We start from the raw sequence: 22,009 nt of genomic DNA, 5'->3' as shown, positions 1-22,009 counted from the left end.
TTGAGCGTCCCTGATTTTAATCGCTCTGCCATTGGCGGTCGTGCCTTCAGTTGCCTGGACCCTAAATTCTGGAATTCCCTCCCTGAACCTCTCTGCCTATCAACTACGTTTCCTCCTTTAAGACACTCCTTAAAACTTACCTCTTTGACAAAGCTTTTGATCACCTGACCTCATCACCTGGTGAAGCTCGGTGTCAAATCATTTTTTATAATGCTTCTGGGAAGCACCATGGAGCGTTTCATTGCATTAATGACACTGTATAAATCCCATTATTATCGCAGCCCTTTCAGCCTGGTGAGGTTACGCCTCCCTGAAAATCCCACAAGGTTGATCAACTCCTTCTCAATCTAGCACAATAAGAGCTGTGAGAAAGATCCACCTCAGGCAGCCTGATGTAAGAAAGGAACCAGCAGATTGGACCAGGTAATACCTTCCCGCCGGTTCGATAAGAAATTGCACCTTTTCATGACCCCAGACCACTATCACCTGGTGAAGTATCACCCTCACATCCATGACCAGGGCAGAAACTCTGCAGGAAACCTGGGATCGAGGGCTACACTGTCAGTTAGAGCAGTAACTAAAGCTTTGTTCACAGAATTCCCAGTGAATAGGAGAATCTCTGCCCAGAGTAAGGGATGCATAGTGAAAGATAAAAACAAAAAACTGCGGATGCTGGAAATCCAAAACAAAAACAGAAACAGAAATACCTGGAAAAACTCAGCAGGTCTGGCAGCATCGGCGGAGAAGAGTATAGTTGACGTTTCGAGGATTCGAAACGTCAACTATACTCTTCTCCGCCGATGCTGCCAGACCTGCTGAGTTTTTCCAGGTATTTCTATTTATGCATAGTGAAAGGATACCTTTGCTATTAGGTAACAATGAGAGAACGTGGATTGAAGTGTAACCAATGTTAATTATGGGAGAGATTATAAAAGGTTTAATGATGATGTTAACAGTACATTCATTGCATGAGTGGTAATTTTACATATTGTCATTTCAAATATATGAGTAGAAATCAGATTATTTTAATATTTGATTAATAATCTGATGCCCTAATACTCTGAAAACAATCTCCCCGGCTCTCCTAAAGCACAAATTCTTGCTGGGTTACAGGTTTCATTGAGACCAGCTCCATTGCCTTAACCTAGTGACCAGTCCTCATGTGTAAGGCTAGAGAGAAAACGTTGGTGCACTATTTGGCTGTAATGGGCATCACAGTTAAGGCCAGTCCTTTCCCCACCTCCATTTCTCAGTCGGAGTCACCAGACAATGACCAGCACTGGGACTTGGACTGATACCCGCCCGTTGGCATCGGGGATGTAGTGTTGTCCTGGTTGTGACTTGGAGTTGCCAACTCCTCAGGATTGCCCTGAAGTCTCCAGGAATTAAAGATTAATCTCTGGGATGTTACTGAGAGCAACCCCAGGAAAGTATCATCGAGGGTGTTAAGAGATGAGCCCATTTTTTGACTTCCTTCCAACATTTTTATTTATTTGGAGATCGGGACAATACAGGCTGTTTGACCAGGTGGGGTAGCCATGTGATAAAACCTCCAGGAACGCAACCAACCAGAGTTGGGAGCCTTCTTGAGACTAGTAGAGGCAGGGTTTCCCACTGGGGATGGAGACCAAGACATTGGTAGCATTTCCGGGTCCAGACCTTGCTCCAGGGGTCAGGGAGAGGGGAGGTAGTCACAGCCTGCATTTTCCCCGAGGTAACAACTCATTGGCTGGAGGGAGGGTTTCGAGAACTGAAGAACAGTGATGGCAACCGGCGGTGTGAAATTACACACCCGCTCACTCCCATTCCCACCACCCATGTCTAGGTGAAGGCCCCGGCCTAGGTAACTCTGTATAGGTCATAAATCAAAGCTGGTTGTTGCTGCATGTCACTCCACTGAGGCATCGGGAGGACTCTCCTGGTGCCTTAAAAATGCTTTGGTCAAAGCAACTAAACCTGGGCTGTTTTAATTCCCCCTCCCCCAAACCTAGCCTACACGCCTTAGAAACATGAAATGCAGTTTTAAAAATAATGTTTTCTGGAGCAGCCAGTTTGGTGTTTCAGTATCACATCATGCAATGCGTTCGCCCACTGAGAGTTTCCAATGTTTCATTTGTGTGTTGTATCGATGGGTGGGCTACACTCTGATTCAAAACCTGCTGCACGCTCAAACCAGACCTGCGGTGTGATTATTTAATGATATACCTTACTTCACAAGTCAGGCTACCAGCATTGAAAAGTATCGGGAGCACCGCCAACTCCATCTCAACAGCAACAGGTTATTTTTGGATGAATCTTCGCTAGGTCCACAATCCCCCGCTGATCCGTGACCAGCAGGCTTCAGCAACGGGAGACAATGTGATGTTTCCCCAGCCATGAATCATTCGATTGTGTTCTGGTGACTCACTCTCCTCCCTGCACCTGATTCAACCCTTCGTCAGCCCATGACTTCCGGCCCTGAGTCTACTGTGGGTCGCTTTGCCAGTCTTTTTTTTAAAAAAAAACATTTTTTGCTTCCAATTATCTCCTAAGGTCATTGACTTCTTGTTCAGAAATATATCCAAGGTTTGAGTGACCCTCCTAAGTGGTTGTTAGTCATTATATGCAAGACAGCGATGTAGGTTAGAAAATATCACACCACAACCATGTGGTGCAATCTAATTTAAAAATGGCTCTCCGAAATAGCTTTTTCTGCTTTTTATATTTCTCTTCAAGTCTCTTCCTGTAGGAGTTGCAGTGCTGGTTGGTGAGTTTCAGCCAGGTTTCATAAAAATACCAAAGTTGTCTTTTCCACTGAAATAAGTGTTGCTGAAGCTTTTTGTCTTATGCCTATCAGGACAAACACAGGAATGCCAAATTTCCAATAATCATAACAACTTATAGTACAGGGGAAAAGGATGCTGATTGGTTAGCAAGTCAACTCTGATTGGCTGAGGTGTTGCCATAGCGAAAGCAATGGGGAACTATAGGTTCCTCAAGCTCCCGGGTAATTCAAAAAAGGTGCAAGGCTTGAACATATCTCTTCTGTTTGCAGAGATTGGGTCTCTTTTGTATGAATGTATGTTGCTTCTAGCAAGTGTGAATGAACATTACGAGCTTGACTGATTATCTTAAATTAGTTGTTAGTGTAGCAATTAGCGCACTCGGGATTGTTCGGCAGGTGCTGCCCAATTGCAGAATCACATCTAACAGCAGACAATTTGGTTTTGGTTTTGTAAACGCAGGCTGTTGAGTACATTCTGTACTCCGCCTATTACACACAAGCAAAGGAACATGCAGTTTGATTCAATCAGCCAGTCACTGAGATGTACCGCACCTATGTACCTGGCATCGCACTGCCACTGAAATTCACACATGATGTTGCTCAGTTGTGTGGTAGGAAAAATGCCTTTTTGAACTGATGGCAGCATCCTATCAGTGGAAAATCCCACTCTCATAACTACTGGGTAGTAGCAGCGTGAAATAGCTATTTAACCTGTTGTTCAAATTTTTGTGAAACTTTGCCTTTCTGGGGTAATTTGGGGTAGATCAGCACTTTTCAGCTTTGAAAATGGTGAGTTTTGGCCCATTTGCGAGTCTGTGTGAAATGAGTGCACTGAGTTTACACAGGGAAGAGATGGGATTCACACTTTCTGTTCGCTCATCGTGTAATGTAATTAGGATGGACCACATCACGTTGTTAATTTTTATGAAGTAATATTTTTCTTCAGCTGTGCTACTTCTTGTTATCAAGGTTTAAAAATAGTATGAATTTCTATCCCCCTTCCCTCCAGTTCCACAGGTGCATTTACCCTCCACTATATCATTCATCATGTATGAGCACAAACAGTTTGAATCGATGAGCTATTTGATCCTGGAAGGCCTCACAGCCATGCGATCCTGCCTTCACTGGACCCCCAAATGTACACACTCCAGCAGACAACGATCGGGAATGAAAACCTTGGCAGTTGAGTCAAGAGAAACCCAATCTCCGGTGGGCAGGAAGCCGATCCCCGCCAGCGAAGCAGGCCGCACCGCCATTTTATGTGGGTGGGCCAATTAAGGCCCGCCGAGCGTGACATCCGGCGGGAAGCGCCGTGCGCATCCTGTCCGTGTGGGGGGGTTCTCTAAAAGCGAGAGTACGTGCATGCGCACGAAAGAGCACACAGCTCCCTGAGGCTAAGTGCAGCCTCAGGGAGATCGCTTCCACTTTGAAAAATATTAAAAACAGAAAAAAAAAATTCCCTAACATGTTCCCCTCATGTGACAATGTTCATAATATACAGATTAACTTTATTAAAATTTTTAACACCCTGCATGAAACCTCATCCCGCCAGTGGATGAAGTTTCATGTTTTCTCTATTTGCCGCCGGGGCTCCTGGCTGACCCGCCAAGCTTAAGGCTGGACGGGCAGGTCCTTTTAATTGTTTAAAAGGTCGGTGGACCCCCAGCTGATTTTGCTGCGCCCCGCCTTCCTGAAAATTTTAATGGGGCGGGATGACGTCGGGGGTTCTGCCCCCTGCTCGCCAATGACAAAATTCTGCCCAAGAAGTGAGAGTGCTACCAACTGAACCATGGCTAGCATCTCAAAATGAAGATCCTGTTACTATAGACGGGCGAATCAAAAAATATGATAAAAATTTGCCCAGAAAACAAATGATTGTAACCACTAAAAAAAAAACTAAAATCCAAATGTGTGAATGAAGCATTATATACACTCAGAAATGTGATTTAGACAAAGAACATCCTTTTTTGGCCATCAGGTGCCCAAAGCACTTTTTAGCTAATGAAATTTTTTTTGAAGAGTTGAAGCATTTGTTTGAAATGCAGCACAGCAAGCTCCCACAATCAGCAGTGTTAATGACCAAATAACCTGTTTCTTTGTGATGCTGACTGAGAGAGAAATGTTAGCAGAACCAAAACCAAAACAAAACTAGCTGGAAAAACTCAGCAGGTCTGACAGCATCTGTGGAGAGAGAAAGACAGAGCTAACGTTTCCAGTCCATATGACTCTTCTTCAGAACTAAAGAGAAGTAAAAATGTGGTGAAATGTACTGTTTAAGGAGGGGTGGGGGGGTGGTGGCAGGTGGAGCTGGATAGAAGGCCAGCGATAGGTGGGGGCAAAGGAGAGATTATGAAAGATATCATAAACAGAAGGTTGAAGGGGTATTGATGGTGGTGATAGTGGCTGAAGGAGGTGCTAATGGTGACATTAAGAGTAGGAAGCAGGATGAGCAAGTGACAGATGGCCCCAGTGGGGGTGGGGTGGGGGGAGGGGACAGTGTGGGAGATAAGATCAAAATAGGCTAAAGGGTGGGGATAAAACAATGAATGAAAATAAATTTTAAAAATAATAATAGAAATAGGTGGGAAAAAAAATATATATAAAAATTTTAAAATAAATATTTGGAAAAGGGGGAGAGGATGGAAGAAGAGAGTTCATGACCTGAAGTTGTTAAACTCAGTGTTAAGTCCGGAAGGCTGTAAAGTGCCTAGTCAGACGATGAGGTGCTGTTCCTCCGGTGGGAATAACTCCCCTCCTCTTCTTCAAAGTAGAGCCATAGGATTGTTTATGTCCACCTGAGAGGCAGGCTCTGTTTAACATCTTATCTAGCACCTCTGACAGTGCAGCACTCCCTCAGCGCTGCACTGGAGTATCAGCCTAGAATATTACATCCAAGTCGTGGAGTGAGACTTGAAACCACCACCTTGTGTCTCAGAGATCAGCATCCTGCCAACTGAGCCACAGCTGACACATAACCTAGTGTAGGATACAGGTAAGATGTGGCTCTGACTAAAAGGGGAGGGGAATATCAATAAAATGCCAGCATTTTATTTATTCCAATATTTATTTTGTAGCTTGCTAGTCAATTTAGCCATTTGCATTGTTCAAAGAATGATCCCATCACTGTGACAGAGGACAATTAACTCGGCCATCAATTTCTAAAATCTTGATTAGAATTCTTATGACTGGCTGTTCATTACTAGATGCATTATAACTGACCACGACTAGATTGAGGTTCCTCCAGGATTAATTTTTAAACACTTGGGTTGGTTTGGGTCAAATTTCCATGTGTGTACAGGAATTTAATGTAAACCTGTGCACCGGTGCAGGGAAGAGTTTAGCCTATGGTACGAGCCTGTTCAGTGATACCTTTCCCTGTGATTTAGGGGAGAATCCTTTGGAGGTGACGGGAATTTCGGCTGCTGGCTGGAGAGCTGGTGAGAGCCCAGTGATGTCTCTATTAGGGAAGGCCTGCTGCATCTGGATCCACTCGGGCACTTGGCAGGCCAGTGGTGAGCCTTTCCCCAGATCAAGGATATAGGTGGGGGGGGGTCAGCAGCAAAGGCGGGGGAGGGTTTGGCTATCAGTTAGCCCCTCCCTCCTTCCCAATGCGAGGTTCCCTTGAACGAGGCCCCCCCACATGCTCCCTGCATGGCAAGCCACCCACCTGCCCACTGCTGTAAATACCAGCCCTTAAGTGGGCATTAATTGCCTATTTAAGGGCCTTGATTGGTGGCGGGGCAGGAAGGCTGTCCACAGGCCTTCCCAGTGCTGACTTAATCAAGGTGAAGGCGGGGGGCGGACAGGTTCCCCACCCTGACACTCTCCCACCTGATTAAATGCCCCACCACCCCCCCACCATCAAACTCGCCACAGGGGAGGGCACAAGGTTCCACCTGTATGGTGTACTGAAGGTGGGATTTTGGTGGAGAAAAATCTGAGAATATGCAGGAACTGGTGAAGGATGACAATCTGACTGCATGAGTGTGGGGTGGAGTTGTTAATTAGGTCATTGAACAGTCTCAGATTCTCTTGTGAATTGTAGGACCTGTTTTCCTCATCATTCACGTGCTTCCCTTAAATAAAAAGACAAAACATTCTGAGTCTTCCTAACTCTATTTTTTTGACAGAACATTTAACAAAGCCATCCTGATCCACATTCATTCCATCTGGTCAAGCTGAAGTGTAGGTAAGTAAAAAGCATTCACCAAAGGCCACAATATTTAAACAGTGCCATGGGATCTTTTCTATCCACCCGAGAGGGTAGATGGAACCTCAGTTTAACATCTCAAAGGTGGCACCTCAACCCGTATCTTCAGGTTTAGAGGTGAATGTGCTACCACTGAGTCACAGCTGACACTGTTAGGTGAAGCACACTAATGTTTTATTGGCATTTCTATTCACTTTCTTTCTGGCTTTCTCCTTTTCTGCCTTTTCTCGCTCCCTCTCTCCCCCGCAGTCTCACTCCCTCTCTTTCCCACGCAGCGCCACATGCTGTTTTGGTGTTTGCTCTGGGCTCTTCATCACGTTACCAATAATATAACAGCATCATCCTTATAGCAGTGCTAAAACTTGCAATTTCATTAAGGGTTCATTGATTTTTCACCATTGTTTAACAGCATGATAATAGCTGGATAAATATCTTCTCTTCTTTCTACCTGTGTGAATCATGTGCACCCAGTGTAATAACATCAAATCAATTAAATGATTCATGAAATCGCAAGTGTCGGTGATTCTGTTAATATCACCTCCACAAAAACACTCTCCTAATGAATGAAAAGATAATTATTCCAAGGCTAGAAACCTGATCTTCACTCCCATCCTCTTGCTTGGTGAACATTGTTACTAAAACCATTGAGAATTCCCCCAAGAGTAGGAGCAGCTGTTCAGTTGCCTCTGTTAGACTGAGTGGGGTCGAACTGACCCTGGAAGAGCCAATGCCTTTCATGAGAGAAGAGAGAAAATTTGGGGAAAAAAGTAAATCCCGAGGCAGAGGTTGATTTTTCTTTTAAAATAAGGTTTTTTTTTTGCCTTTCCTCCCCCAATTTTCTCCCCAATCCCCTCTTGGCAATGAGTGCCCTCCAATAGCTTATCCAACTGGCCATCTTATCCATGCAACTTTTACTAAAAGGTATTTACAAAGCCAAAACAGGCCATTCAGCCCATCGATGTTTCTGTTCCACACAAGCCTCCTCTTTATCTAACCTTATCCAAAATATCCCTCTATCCCTTTCTCCCTCGTGTTTATCGAGCTTCCCCTAAAATATATCTATGCCATTCATCTCAACGACTCCCTGTGGTAGTGAGTTCCACATTCTAACCACTCTCTGGATAAGGAAGTTTCTCCTCAATTCCCTATTGGATTTATTGGTGATTATCGTGTATTTATGGCCCCTAGTTCTGGTCCCATTTGCAAGTGGAATCACGTTCTCTACATCGACCCTATCAAGTCCTCTCATAATCTTAGAAACCTCTATCAGATCACCCCACAGCCTCCTAGCATGAAGATCCCCAGCCTGTTCAATCTTCCCTGTTAGGTGTAGCCTCTCGCTTCTGGCATCATTTTAGTTAATGTTTTTTGCACCTTCTCCAGTGCCCCTATACCCCTTAGGACATGGAGACCAGGATTGTGCACAGTGCTCTGTGTGGTCTAACCACAAGTTTTACATAACTTCTACTTTTCAGTCCTATCTTACTCCAAATGAACCCCAGTTTTTTTTTATTCCTTTATTAATCTGAGTCAGTACTTTTAATGATCTGTGTACTTAATTTCCAAGAAGTGTGTGTCCTCCTTTACTTTTCCTACTTATCTACATTAAAGTTCATTTGCCATTTACATGCCATTATGCAAATTTGTTAATCTCTTTCTCTAGTCCATCGCAGCCCTCCTCTGTTTAACTGAACCCATCCAATTTTGTGTCATCAGCAAATTTGGCCTTTGGCATGGGGCGTGTTGCAAGTGCCCCTTAACGTGGCCTTAGTTGATGTGCATGGGCACCTCGAGAAGGCCTCTGCACATTAGTGATCAGGAGTGAGTACACTGGCTCATCCTCTCCCTCCCAGCCCTGGCGATATATTAATTCAACGTAGATCATCGCTCAAACCCACAACTTTCTTGGCTCAGTTAACTACTGGGTCAACTCACTAAACCACCCAGGGATTGGGTTACCAAACACTCCAGGATTGTCCTGGAGCCTTCAGAAAATGAAGATGAATCTCTGGACACTGTTGTGTGACAAAACCCAGGAGGCAAACCATAGGGACATTAAAAAGGGTTGTGTGTTTTTCTTAGCTTATCGACTATTTTAATTTATTGGTTATAAAACTGCTTCAGAATGATGAAAAGGCTGTTTGGCCAGGTGGGGCGTTTGCAGGCAAAAGGTGATGTGACAGATCCCCTTGGAATAGTTCCGACCAGAGTTGGCGATCCTTTCCTGGGGAGCTGGTGAAATGTTGTTTCTAAGTTACACTGTGGATGATTAATTTGTTTTATTCTGTGGCCTGCCATTTCCACAGAAAATCCAGATGTTGTGCGGAATGACCTCTTGTGGCCGGAAGGCCTTGACTCTCCTGAGCAGTGTGTTCGCTGTGTGTGGCCTGGGTCTCCTTGGGGTCGCCGTTAGCACAGACTATTGGTTATACCTGGAAGAAGGGACTATTTCCCCCCAGAACATGACAACGGAAGTCCAGATGTCGCTGCACTCTGGCCTCTGGAGGGTTTGTTTTCTGGCAGGTACGGACATTGTCCTCAGCACCGATTTTATTGCTCATGAACTAAGACTGCTAATTGAAAAAGGAAAATGGCAGATGGCATGTCCTACTCAAAGCTTTGGCCTATTTTGCTCTTTTAGAGACTGACTGGCTGCATTTCTGCCACTTTCTGTTTTCGTTTGATGGCTGTTCACAAGGTGCAGAAATTCATGTGGGACTGTTTGAAGTAGATGCTGTAGGGTAAGTGTGACCAAGAGGCCAGAGGACTGATGGAAATCAATCCTAGGGCCCATCAGCTTCCCAGGCAGCTCCCCCGAGCAATGGCATCAATGCCAGGCTACCTGCCTCTTCAAGAGGGGCTCTTAGCTAGGTGCCAGGAGAGGGGATTGGAGTTGGCTATGAGGGTTGGTGAGGGGGTTGTGCCTCAAGTGGAATTTGGGGAGCACCTACTGCTCCTCCTAGTGGCCACAGGGGCAGAGAAAGAATACTAATTTTACGGTGAATCCTTCAACATCAGTTCGGTCCCTTATTTACATATTTAAGAGGCCTAATGCCTGTGGACACCTAAAAATGGCCCCTTTAACATTGTCATTCAAGGATGGGAGGAGAAGGCGGTTTTGTGACAGTGTCACTGGGCTAGTAATCCAGAGGTCTAGGCTAATGCTCTGAGGCATAGATTCAAATTACCACATGGCAGCTGGGGGGATTTCAATTTCAATTAATCAACCTGGAGTTATTAAGATAATCTCAGTAACGGTGAGCATGACAACCATCATCCATTGTTGTAAAAACCCTTCTGGCTCTCCGATACCCATGAGGGAAGGAAATCTGCCATCCCTTACTTTGTCTGACCCACATGTGACTCCAGACCCACAGCAATGTGATCGATTCTTAACTGCCCTCTGAAATGGTCTAGCAGCAAATTCTGGCCTTGTGTACAAAAGAATAAAGAAAAAAATAATATATTTATATACATCATGCACACTGCTTTACAGATATATAAATCACTCCTGTACATATGATATACAGAGCTTTAAAGATATGTAAATCACTCTTCCATATATCATATATACTGCCTTATTGAGAGATAAAACATATATATAATTTTTTTCCCCTGACAGAAATGGCCCAGTCCTGCGTATATACATGAATATATATTATGTAATGGCCTTTCAGAAGTCTAACCTTCTGCCTAATAATAGTCTCACAGTGGTAACATACTAGTATGTGTTTTGTAGAGTATCCCACTGTTTAAATATAATACACTTATTTTCCAGAAGTCACAATTCTTTCCCTATAATCAACTCCGCTTCACAGAGGCATTAACATGCTGTGCTATTAATGAGACTCTGCTGTACAGACATAACACAGGTACCTCTGTGTACAGATGCACTGCTCCAGGGTCTGTCATTTTTCTGATTTCCTGATGATTTCTGATGAATTTTTTTTTCCTCCCTGTTGCTGTGTGATTTGTAGTGATTAACAATCTTTAACAACCTGTTGTTTGTGTCTGTAGGAAAAGAGCGTGGCCACTGTTTTACCATCGAGTACGTGATGCCAATGAATGTGCAACTGACCTCAGAATCCACCGTCAGTGTTTTAAGTCAGTATCCATTCTCTGTCCAATCAGAAGTTCAATATTTAAATAAATAAGAACTGGTTGGAATCATCGAGTCTAGAGCACAGAAACAGGCCATTTGACCCAACTTGTTCTAGCGGTTATGCCCCACATAAACTTCCTCCTACGTCTCTTCATCTAACCCCATCAACATAACCTTCTAATATGCTCCTCCCTCATGTGTTTATCTAACTTGTCCTCAAACACATCTATGTTATTCACCACAACTACTCCCTGTAGGAGCAAAGACTTTATTGTATCTTTCAGAAACATCTTAAAGTGATACGTATGTTATGGTAGGGCAGGTGGTATTTGCCAGGCTGACCAAATCCAAAAGGGAAACTTGGCCACACTATTACAATGGTTTTGCAATTTATATTTATTATGAGAAGGTTTGTGCACTGAATTCAGAAGTAATAAGTCCACTAACACCTTTAGAGATTTTAAAAATTAAATTAAAACATTTTTTAACAAAAGAGAATAAAACACATGCACAAGGTTGCAATTACAGTTACTTAATATTATAATGATTCAAAAAATTCCTAATTAACCAGACTCCCAACTACACACCCCCTTTAAGGCAACAGTCCAAAATAAATTTTAAATTTATACAGACAATCCAGCAAGGTTACCACAAGCACCCACTCGACAGTGGAATTTAAAGGCTTTTAACACAACTTTTGTTACTGGAACAGCAGACTTGTGCAAAGTGGCTAGAGGCTTTTCCCCAAGTCTGTTTCACAGTGTACCTTTCAGATCTCACATGGCCACACCTCATACAGCCTTCCATCCTTCTTTAAATATATTTCTTCCTCTTTAATCTGTAAATCCCATTGTTCCCCCATGCCTTTGGAATTTACTTTTCCCATCATAATATAAAACATTTTTATGTTGTCATTATGGTCAGAGCCTTGGGAAAAATAAATGTAATAACCTTACCCTATTTGTCTTGCCAGTCATAAAAACCTTATCACGTCTCTTTGAAAATCAAACACCTCTCCACTTATGTTAAATGCAAATTTAATTCACACTATCTGCTGACTTTATCCTAGCTCACTCATTAGCATTTCAAATGCCTTTTTACCCCTAACTCTTGATAATTTCAACCTTGCAGTCTACCCGTCTCTAATCTAATTAAATCAGCCACACGCACACAGACATAAGCCTACTTTACAATATCCCACAATAATACTATGAAAAGTATAGTAGTTTCATGACACATTTACAATGACTGATTCTGAAGTGTACATGTAGGTGTACATAGTAAGTGTTACTATGTAGGCAAATGCAGTTCAGTTAGTAGCTAGTTCATGCACATGAAAGGTAAGAGAAAATCTTACATTTCTATGATGCTATCCATGACATCACCTAACAGCTTTATAGCCAATGGTGCACTTTCAAAATGTAGTCACTTTGTCCTGATGGCTCCGTTTCTTTAATTTGATATCATGCTATAGGATCCTTCACATCCACCTGAGAAGGCAAATGGGGTCTTCAGTTTAACGTCTCATCTGAAAGACAGCACCTCTAACAGCGCAGCACTACTTCAGCATGACACTGCTGTGTCACACTAGACTTTAGTGCTGAAGTCTCTGTGGTGGGATTTGAACCAACAATGTTTTGACTCGGAGGTCAGAGAGATACAAACTGAGCTGCCGCTCCTACAAACAGAACTGAGATGAACTCTCTGCTCTTTTTCAAACAATATTTTGGGATCTTAAATGCCCCAGCAGACAGGGCATCTATGTGTGTCCAATGTTTTATTGTGTGGCAGGGGTTTAGACAGGGTTTGGGGATTGTCTAGTCTCCCAAAAGTATGCTGCTCGAGTCCATAATCTATTTTTTTTTTTACAGCAAGTATTTACACATTTGGCCCTCCACACGAGGTAAGAGTTTCTGCTCTCTTCCCAGCCTCTCTTACTACTCAGTCATGGATTTGACATCATTATTGATCAGCATCATGGATGCTTCTGATGTTAATCCTTTTAAATGTCCCAGCAGACAGAGTCTCTGTGTCTGTTCAACTGTGCAGTTCTCTCTTATTGTAGATAATATGTCTAGAACTTTGAGCTCGGTTAAGACACAACCCCTTGAGAGAATGCTACCAAGTTACTCAGCTGGGAAATGAAGGCTAAACTTCTAATGTACATTAATTCCCACATCAGCACTCGGGCTAATAACTAGATCAACAATAACTGATCAATAATAGCTAGATAAATGATCAGTAATAAGTAGATAAATAATAACCAATCAAGCACCTGGTACTGGGATAAATGGAGCCTCTCACATTTCCTTCTGTCTTTGTGTTATTGTTACAAACAGACAGAAAGTCAGCAAAGCACTTCTACAAACAGGGTTACATTGGTTCTGTGCAGTATAAGGGAGACCATGAGACAATCTCACTCTAGTTCACTGCTCCAGAGGGTGTAGGCATGAAACTGAAAGGATGAAACTCTGACCTGCGAGTCCATTCAAGGATCAATCATGGAGGCCAATATCTTGATTAGCATCCTTTAAGTTTAAATGAGCAGCGAGGTAACTGTGGTAATGCAGGAACAGAGTTTAAAGGTGAGAGGGAAGGAGTGGTGGAGCCCTGAAGATTTGTAATAGTAACAGATTGGAGAATGAATAGTGAACTAGTGTTAATGTTTAATATGTTCAGAGCCTTTGGGAGTGGGCCGAGAGGCATCAATTGGTGCAACCTTTAGCTAAAAATAAGACTTTTAAATATAATGACAACACTGCACTGTCGGAGGTGGCTTTCAGATGAGATGTTAGGTGGAGGCCTGACTGCTCTCCCAGATGGAAGTAAAATTTCCCAAGGCACTATTTCAAAGAAGAGTGGAGGATTCTCCTTGATGTCCTGGCTAATATTTATCTCTCAACCAACATCACCAAAAGAGATTACCTGATCAGATCACATGGCTGTTTGCAGAGCTTGCTGTATGCAAATTGACCACAAGTTTTCTACATTACAACAGTGAATCATTTTCAATAGTACTTCCTGCCTGTAAAGTGCTTTGGGATGTCCTGGGGTTGTGATTTTTTAACCGATAAAAATTCAAGACTTTCTTTCTAGCAATCACTGATTTCTCAGATCTTTTTCTTTCCACAGAAATGATACGATCATCCACTCCTTTCCCGCTGGTCAGCCTGTTTTTTATGTTCATTGGTTTTGTGTTGAACAACATTGGACATATTAGACCTCATAGGACTATCTTGGCCTTTGTGTCAGGAATCTTCTTCATACTTTCAGGTAATAGTCAAGAAAGTGGAAGGGGAAAAAAAAACAGACAACTCAGTTGCCAAGTTTCTTCTCACTTTCAATGTGTTTCCTGTTGTATCATTTTGTTTTGCCACCTTTGGGCTGGGAGGTATTTCCCTTCTCAACACGATGGGAGAGGCGACCCAGTTGGAGATCGTCTGAGGGTGGCACGTGGTGACATTCCTGTGTTCTTTGTCTCTTTTTGCTTAGTGGCAGAGTGTCAAACATCCACCAACATCTCCTGGTATTGGCACAACTGACACCCAGCAACACCCAACATAACAGTGATTTGTGTCATAGCCACACAAGAGCATTATACAGGAGCAGAAGATGCTTTTGCAGTTTGCTGGACTAACCCCAAGATATGAAAAATACCATGCACTGTCTCTCATACTTCCTCAAATTGTTTTGATGCCAAATACCTATCCCATTCCCTCTTTGATCTGCCACTCTGCCCCAGAATTGGCAATGGTGCCAACATGCTGTGCCTCTTTGACCACTTGTTCCCTGACATTTCCTTTGATTATTTGTTGGTGTTGCATATTTTGATGTTCTTCAGCCAACAACCAGATGATTAATAACATTAATGACAGCTTCTTAGTGATTGTGTGGCACTTGTGTTTTATGATGAATAACTTCTTCACAATTGCAGGTTTGTCACTGGTTGTTGGACTTGTGCTGTATATATCCAGCATCAATGATGAAATGTTAAACAGAACCCCGGACTCAGAGAGCTATTTCCACTACAAGTATGGATGGTCCTTTGCCTTTTCTGCCATATCCTTCCTGCTGACTGAGGTAATTACCAGCTAAAGTGTGCCCATATCTGCCTCAACTCATCACATTCAACCCAAGATTGCTTCAGGTTCCAGGGAATCAGTTTGACCCAGATTACACCATGACCCAACTAAACTGGAGCCATGATCGAAACTATGAGAATTGTCACCAACTTCAGCAGCCCGCCATTGGTATGTACTGGGGTGATTTGAGCGGCTCATTAGATAGCACTCTCACCCCTGAATCAGGAAATCCTGGGTTCAAGTCCTACTCCAGCCACTTGAGAACAAAATTCTGGGCTGATACTCCTGTACATTACCGGAGGTGAGCTGCACTGTCCGAGGTGCTGTTTTTTTGGATGCGGCATTAAACCAAGGTCCTTTCTGCCCTCTCAGGTGGACATAAAAGATCCCATGGCACTGTTCTGAAGAAGAGCAGGGGAGTTCTCCCCAGTGTCCTGGTCAATATTTACCCCTCCATCAAATATCACAAAAGAAAATGGAAAACAGTAGAAAGGCTCAGCAAGTCAGACAGCATCTGTTACCGCTTATTGTCCTTTCAGGATGAAAGATTCAACTGAGTGACAGACTGAGCTGGAAAACTTAGTATGATTTGTCTTCTGGGCACCACTCTTTGCTCTCTCATCAGCTGTGCTATTGTTGACTTAGTCTCGTCACAACTGATGCCAAACAATAGTCTGTATCCAGTCACGGCAGTTTGCTGCCTGCTTTCTGTCAGGCCTGCTCTCAGTTAGCTGCTGAATATCACAGGAGCGCAGCTCAAAGGGACTCAGTTCCACTCTATCCTCCCCTCCACCTGAGAGAAATTTTCACTCCCTCCCTATCCAACATTTCCCACCTCCCATGATGCTCCCATTGTAATGTCGAGTGCAATCCCTTGGTGATGGGTGGGGGGAGGGAATAAAGGCTGCATTGGAATCCCAGGACTGCAGACTTGCTCTACGCTATTAACTGAGCTGCAATCACAGTGAGGCCTAATTGAAGCAGGGCAGCCTCACTGCTGTGGTTCATAGCACCCTCGCCTTTGAATCAGAGGGTTGTGGGTTCATGTCCCACTCCTGGAAACCAAGAACTGTGATTGTACTTGAAAGAGTTGCAGTCTGTGACTGTTGATAACTCGAAAGAGTTTCAGGTTAGATTGAACTCTTGCATTTAATTACTTAATGTCCCAGTTCAACGGCCAACAACACTGGAGATCTCTATTTGTTGCAGTTAGGATTTTTATTTCCGATGGTTATCAAAGTCATTGATTGAAAGTTGATTGGTGGGATTTTAGAGTAACTCATGAACAGAAACCCCTGGAGGTGTAGAAGGTTAACACTCTCCCCAACTCTGGGGCCTCAGATTTGAATCCAGGCCCCAAAAGCCCTAAATGACCCAACTGCAGCTCAGAGAATGACAAAGCACTGAGGGAGGCCATTCAGCCCATTGTAATTGTGCAGGCTCTTTGGAAGAGTTTTCAAGTTAGTCCCAATCCCCTGCTCTTTCCCATAGCTCTGCAAATGTTTCATTTTCCACTACATGTCGAGTTTCCCTTTGAAAGTTACAATTTGAATCTATCTCCAGCATCCTATCAGTAAAGCATTTCCACATCATAATAGGAAACAAATCCACTCCAGACTGACACACTCATTCTGGGGGATGTGATTTCCATTAGAAATGGACATATTTACACAGGCCTGATCCCTTAGCTTCCAACAACCACGCAGTAACTATCCTGATCTCTCCCAGCATTTGCATAATCTCTGGTCCCAAGGATAAGCTGCTACCAGGCCACTTACCAGATGCTGGTGAGCCAAACTGAGAGAGCAATGTCTTTTTCCTTTCAACGGGGGGGGAGAGCAGAAGAGGAAGTGTTTAATTCCCAAAGGCCTTGATATGCTGGCTCCAAAAGAATTTCACCCCCAATGGTTTTTGTGTTCCTGCAGAGTGCTGGAGTAATGTCGGTATATCTCTTTATGAAGAGGTATGCAGCTGAGGAGATTTACAGACCCCATTCCAGCTTCTACAGACCGAGGCTCAGTAATTGCTCCGACTACTCAGGCCAGTTCCTGCACCCAGATGCCTGGCCTCGAGGGCGGAGTCCCTCCGACATTTCCAGTGAGGCTTCCCTGCAGATGAGCACCAACTATCCAGCGCTTCTCAAGTGCCCCGACTATGACCAGATGTCCTCCTCGCCCTGCTGAGTCACAGCCCACCAGAGTGGTTTGCCTCTGAGCAGCTAAGGTGTCCTGGATCCCACACTCCGGTCCATTGTGGTGAGGAGGACAATCTTAACACAAATCATCAACTGGGGCTCTGGTTTCTGTATTTGCACATTTACAAAGCACGAACTATCAGCTTACTGGCAGGGGCGGGGCAGGGGGTGAACTAGAACACAATGAAGGTAGCGAGTTATTTTGTAATAATGTGCATTTTCTTTGGCAATGGTGTCATCCACTCAAACTCTGTAAAACCTAGAATGCAAAATGTCATTGAAAAGTGGTAAATTCATACAGTGCATAACACTTTAAATGCATTATCTTCCTGCAAAACAATTTAATGCAATTAAGAATATTATGTTTTGAAAAGTTAGTAGTGTTTTGATTTAATGGTCCCTATGATCTGATCTTCAACAGATGATTGGCTGCAGTTCTATTGGGTATGAACTATGGAGGCATAACCTTCACGTTAGGGCTGGGCAAACAAGGGTGGTGTCCAGAAGCACCTTTTCACTCAAAGGGTCGTGGAAATCTGGAACTCTCTCCCACAAAAAGCTGTTGAGGCCGGGCATCAGATGAAAATTCCCAAATTGAAATTGATAGATTTTTTTTTTTACACAAGGATTACAGAGTCAAGGTGGGTAGATGAAGTTAAGATACACATCAGCCCTGATCTAATGGAATTATGGAACATGCTCCGAGAGGCTAAATGGTCTGCTCCTGTTCCAGTGTTCCCACTTATGCTATAATTTGAGAATGGAAAATTAGTTCAGTGCAATCTAGTGTCTGGGATATATGTCACCTACAGCTCGTTGCTGAGATAAACTCAGTCACCTAGTCAGAGTTGCTAGGATTGACTCTTGCCACACGGCGGTCGTTGCTAGGCTAGGCGTTACCTAGAAACGTACTCAAATAGAGTCACAATGTGCTCGTGTTTACATGTTGTATGTTGTACAGGCACCTGAGAGCGCAATTATGTCTCTGTATTAAATCTCCACATTTCTTATGTAACAAGTTTCTGATTAATTAGAACAGCTTAAATATTGTCGTTTTAAAATGCAACAGTGAGAATTTTTACTTGGATGTTAAAATAATTTTAATATCATCACATTCAGAAAATAGTGTTAGCTGTGGCTCAGTTGTCTCTGAATCACAAAGTCCTGGGTTTCAAATCCCACTCCAGGGCTTCAGCACAAAAACACGAAGGCTGACACTCCAGTGCAGTACTGAGGGAGTGCTGCCCTGTTGGAGGTGCTGTCTTTCCGATGATGTGTTAAACTGTGACCCTGTCTGCCTGCTCAGGTGGATGTAAAAGATCCCCTGACTCTATTTTGTTGAAGAAGAGCAGGGGAGTTATCCCTGGTGTCCTGGTCAATATTTATCCCCCAGCTGACATTGCAGAGACAAATTATCTGGTCACTATCACATTGCTGTTTGTGGGATCTTGCTGTGCGCAAATTGGTTGCCACATTTCCTCCATTACAACAGTGACTACACTTCAAAAAAGTGCTTCACTGGTTGTAAAGTGCTTTGAGGCATCCAGCAGTCGTGAAAAGCGTTATATAAATGCAAGTCTTTTTTTCTTTCAATGTACTGTTGACTTATTAATAAAATCAAATGATATCTTTACTAGATACTTTAGTTCAAATGTAAGCCATCTTACATAGTGTTTAGAAGAATTGTGATGTTAACACTGGACCTTCCTCCCTAAACCCCCATCATTTCTTGGCCTCTTTTTCTTGCTGTAAGATTCCACTTAAAACCTACCTCGCTGACTAAGCTTCTGGTCACCTGAGACTATTGTCTCCTCCTTTGTCTGGGTGTCAATTTTTGTCTGATTATCTTTCTGTGAAAGTGTTTTGGGATGTTTTACTATTCAAACAACAAGGCACACAGGATGTTAGACTGCGCTGCCAAATCTGAAGAATAGTGAGAATAGCAGGAATGCTGCACTCTCAGGAGGGGCTTCAGTCTTGGTTGCCAAGGCACCAGGGACACATTTAGTTGAGGGGGTGGGGGTGTTGAAACGTTTGCAATTCTGGGATGATCAGAACAACCAGATGTTTACAGCTTTGAAAGGCAGCAACTGAGGAGTGATCTTACAGAAGTTTATACAAAAATGTATACATTCCATAAGGATAGTCAATGGTATATATGCAGTAAAGCAAAGGGACATAGATTCAAGTGACTGAAAGGTGAATTTAGGATTGGTTCAGGAAAACTTTCTTTCCGATGCTTTCTGGGAAAGCAACAAAGACAAAACACGTCAATCAAGGACCTTTTGGATACTGTGATTTCAAGGGAGTTGTTGGTGGGGAGGGGATGCTGTTGCCGTGGGCCTTTTGTCTCTGATGAGATAGGATGGGCTGAATGGCCTTCCTTGATTTGTTGTGATCATGTGATCAACACACAATTCCTAGTAGCCGTAGGAGAAATTGTGCCTACTGGTCCTGGTAACCCGGTAACCAGGGAATTTAGCTGCAGATTAATGATAAATAGTTGCTGTTAAAGGAGACCAGAATGAGAAATGAATCTTAAATCCTCTCATTTATCTCAGTACGGTTTGTGTCAGTTTGCAGGGGAAAGGTGGTGACCTGCAACCTTTCCCTTTGCTACAACAGTTTGTACATCTCAAAAGTAACCTGTTGGCTGTAAAATGCTTTAAAACATCTACGGGCTGTGAAAGATGCTCCATAAATACAAGTGATTTCCTTTAAAGAATGACTGTACCGTTGGAGAATAAGGTTCCATTATTGTAACTTGGCCAGTCAACTGAATTAGTTTCCAGGATTAAACATAACCCTCACGCAGACTCTATTCAGATGGTCTATTTAAAGATTCACCAATTGGAAATTGTATTGTGCAATTCAGCAGTAATTTAGGAGGCATTTTTATCTTATGCAGTGAAGCTTATTTTGGTGATAGGTGAGCCGTTCAAAAGTCCATTGACTTTGGCATCACCGGAAAGTCCCGCCAGTGGGAGAGACGGTAAAATTCTGCCCATAAAGAAATTGGAGCAGGAGGGAGTCATCCTGCCTGTGGAACCTACTCCAGAATTTGATTAAGATCATGAGTGATCTTCCTCAACCCTACTTTTTCATGCTATCTCGAAACCCCTTGATTCCCACAGTGTCCAAAAATCTATTGATCTCTGTCTTGAATCTACTCAGTGAATGAGCATCCGCAGCTCTCTGGGCTCCTCTTCTCCTCGTCTCAGTCCTCAATGGCCAATCCCTTATCCTTAGACTGACTCCTGGCTATAGATACTCCAACAAGAAGAAACAACCACTCAGCAACAACTGTGTCACCTCTCAGAATCTTTCATCTTTCAATTAAATAACTTCTCATTCTTCTAAACTCCAGAGAATATAAACTCTACACGAAGGCTGTGAACACTAAATCTTGTTCATTATTCCTGGCAGTTTACTCTCCTGTTATAATTCAGACTAGACAACAGGGACTATCAAAAATCTGCATTTTCTGTGCAAGCCATGAGATTGTGCCTTGGGGGAAAATAATAGAACTAAACACTGGAAGAAAGGAACTAGTCATACTTGTGAATTTAATTTCAGAAGTTGCTGAAACAGCTTCTCGAGGGCATCTAGGACTGGGCATTAAATTACCCAGATCCTGAGAATGAATTTAAAAATGATGTTTAATTAGTAGACTATCTTGTGAAAATGATACTGCAGAATGAGATCATATACTGTACACAGAATTCACTAATGAACACACTTGGAGAGATGTAGACTGCAACTTACATGTCTGGAATGTCCAGGGTGTGTCTTCTCATGTCTTCTGCATGAGTCAGAATTGCTCACTGTAACTTAAACTCTAAAATGCACACGCATCAATTGAGCAGAAGTAAGAGTGGATGTAAGTTGTTGCGAAGGACATGTTGTTATTACCACAGCTTTGGTCATCCATCATTCAGGCAAAACTCTTAATGCAAAATGGACTCCCAGTGGCTACACAGTGTAGGCAGAATGCCAGCATTCTCCCATCACCTTTTGATTTGAGATTTAAAGGGGACTTTTTCTATATCTTTGGTCTCCCAGCATTATAATATCCCTCTGTTATTCTGCAGCTCCCTGGCTGCTTTGACTCAATCTGCTCCATGTAAGATTGGTCACTCTGAGCTAATGCTGAGGTGTGGGGACTCCTACAGTCTGTGTTAAGGGGAGAGGAGGGTGGCTTAACTGTGTCATGATCCCAATGTTTTAGAAACTGTAAAGAACACATTATTAGATTGAGAAACTAACCAATGTAAATCAATTCAGCAAGACAATCACCAACATTTCCTTAGATTACTGACTTATGTTAGATATTTAATTGATAGTTTTTTTTATTTCCAAGTAATACATGAATCTGGCATCTCCTGTGGGGACTGTCTGTGCACTGTGATTAGGCAGGAGCTGCACTCACTCCCACTGCTATTGGACTCAACTGGAGCTAAACTCATCTCATGAGTGTTTCCAGCTGCTTTTGGTTCTGGCACTGGGTTTATACACAACAGAAGTGAAGGTGAGGGTAAGGAGTCAATTATTGGCCAAATACCTTGAAATGAGTTTGGCCTCTTTAAACATTTAACCCATTTCTCATCCAGCTGACACCCTTCAGATTAATGTCGGTTTTCTCCATATTAACAACGTC

At 43.0% G+C, this 22,009-nt stretch overlaps 1 protein-coding gene across 1 annotated transcript; it reads left to right on the top strand.

The window, feature by feature from the left end:
* The first annotated feature begins 6,891 nt into the window (after positions 1-6,891).
* LOC144667594 (voltage-dependent calcium channel gamma-5 subunit) lies at positions 6,892-18,981 on the top strand. Its single transcript, XM_078529024.1, has 6 exons — positions 6,892-6,953; positions 9,281-9,497; positions 10,992-11,078; positions 14,209-14,349; positions 15,011-15,156; positions 17,084-18,981. Exons 2-6 carry the CDS (start codon positions 9,290-9,292, stop codon positions 17,339-17,341), a joined length of 840 nt encoding a protein of 279 aa, XP_078385150.1. The 5' UTR covers positions 6,892-6,953; positions 9,281-9,289; the 3' UTR covers positions 17,342-18,981.
* The last annotated feature ends 3,028 nt before the right edge of the window (positions 18,982-22,009 follow it).

Source organism: Cetorhinus maximus, chromosome 24, assembly GCF_964194155.1.
Source record: "Cetorhinus maximus chromosome 24, sCetMax3.hap1.1, whole genome shotgun sequence".
Taxonomy (NCBI): domain Eukaryota; kingdom Metazoa; phylum Chordata; class Chondrichthyes; order Lamniformes; family Cetorhinidae; genus Cetorhinus; species Cetorhinus maximus.
This window is presented reverse-complemented; position numbering and strand designations above follow the sequence as displayed.

Excerpts from the sequence above, each read along its gene's own strand:
- LOC144667594 (XM_078529024.1), top strand. The coding sequence starts at position 9,290 with ATGTTGTGCGGAATGACCTCTTGTGGCCGGAAGGCCTTGACTCTCCTG. Across the intron at positions 14,350-15,010 it reads AATCTTCTTCATACTTTCAG|GTTTGTCACTGGTTGTTGGA; the intron begins GTAATAGTCAAG and ends TCACAATTGCAG. Across the intron at positions 15,157-17,083 it reads TATCCTTCCTGCTGACTGAG|AGTGCTGGAGTAATGTCGGT; the intron begins GTAATTACCAGC and ends GTGTTCCTGCAG.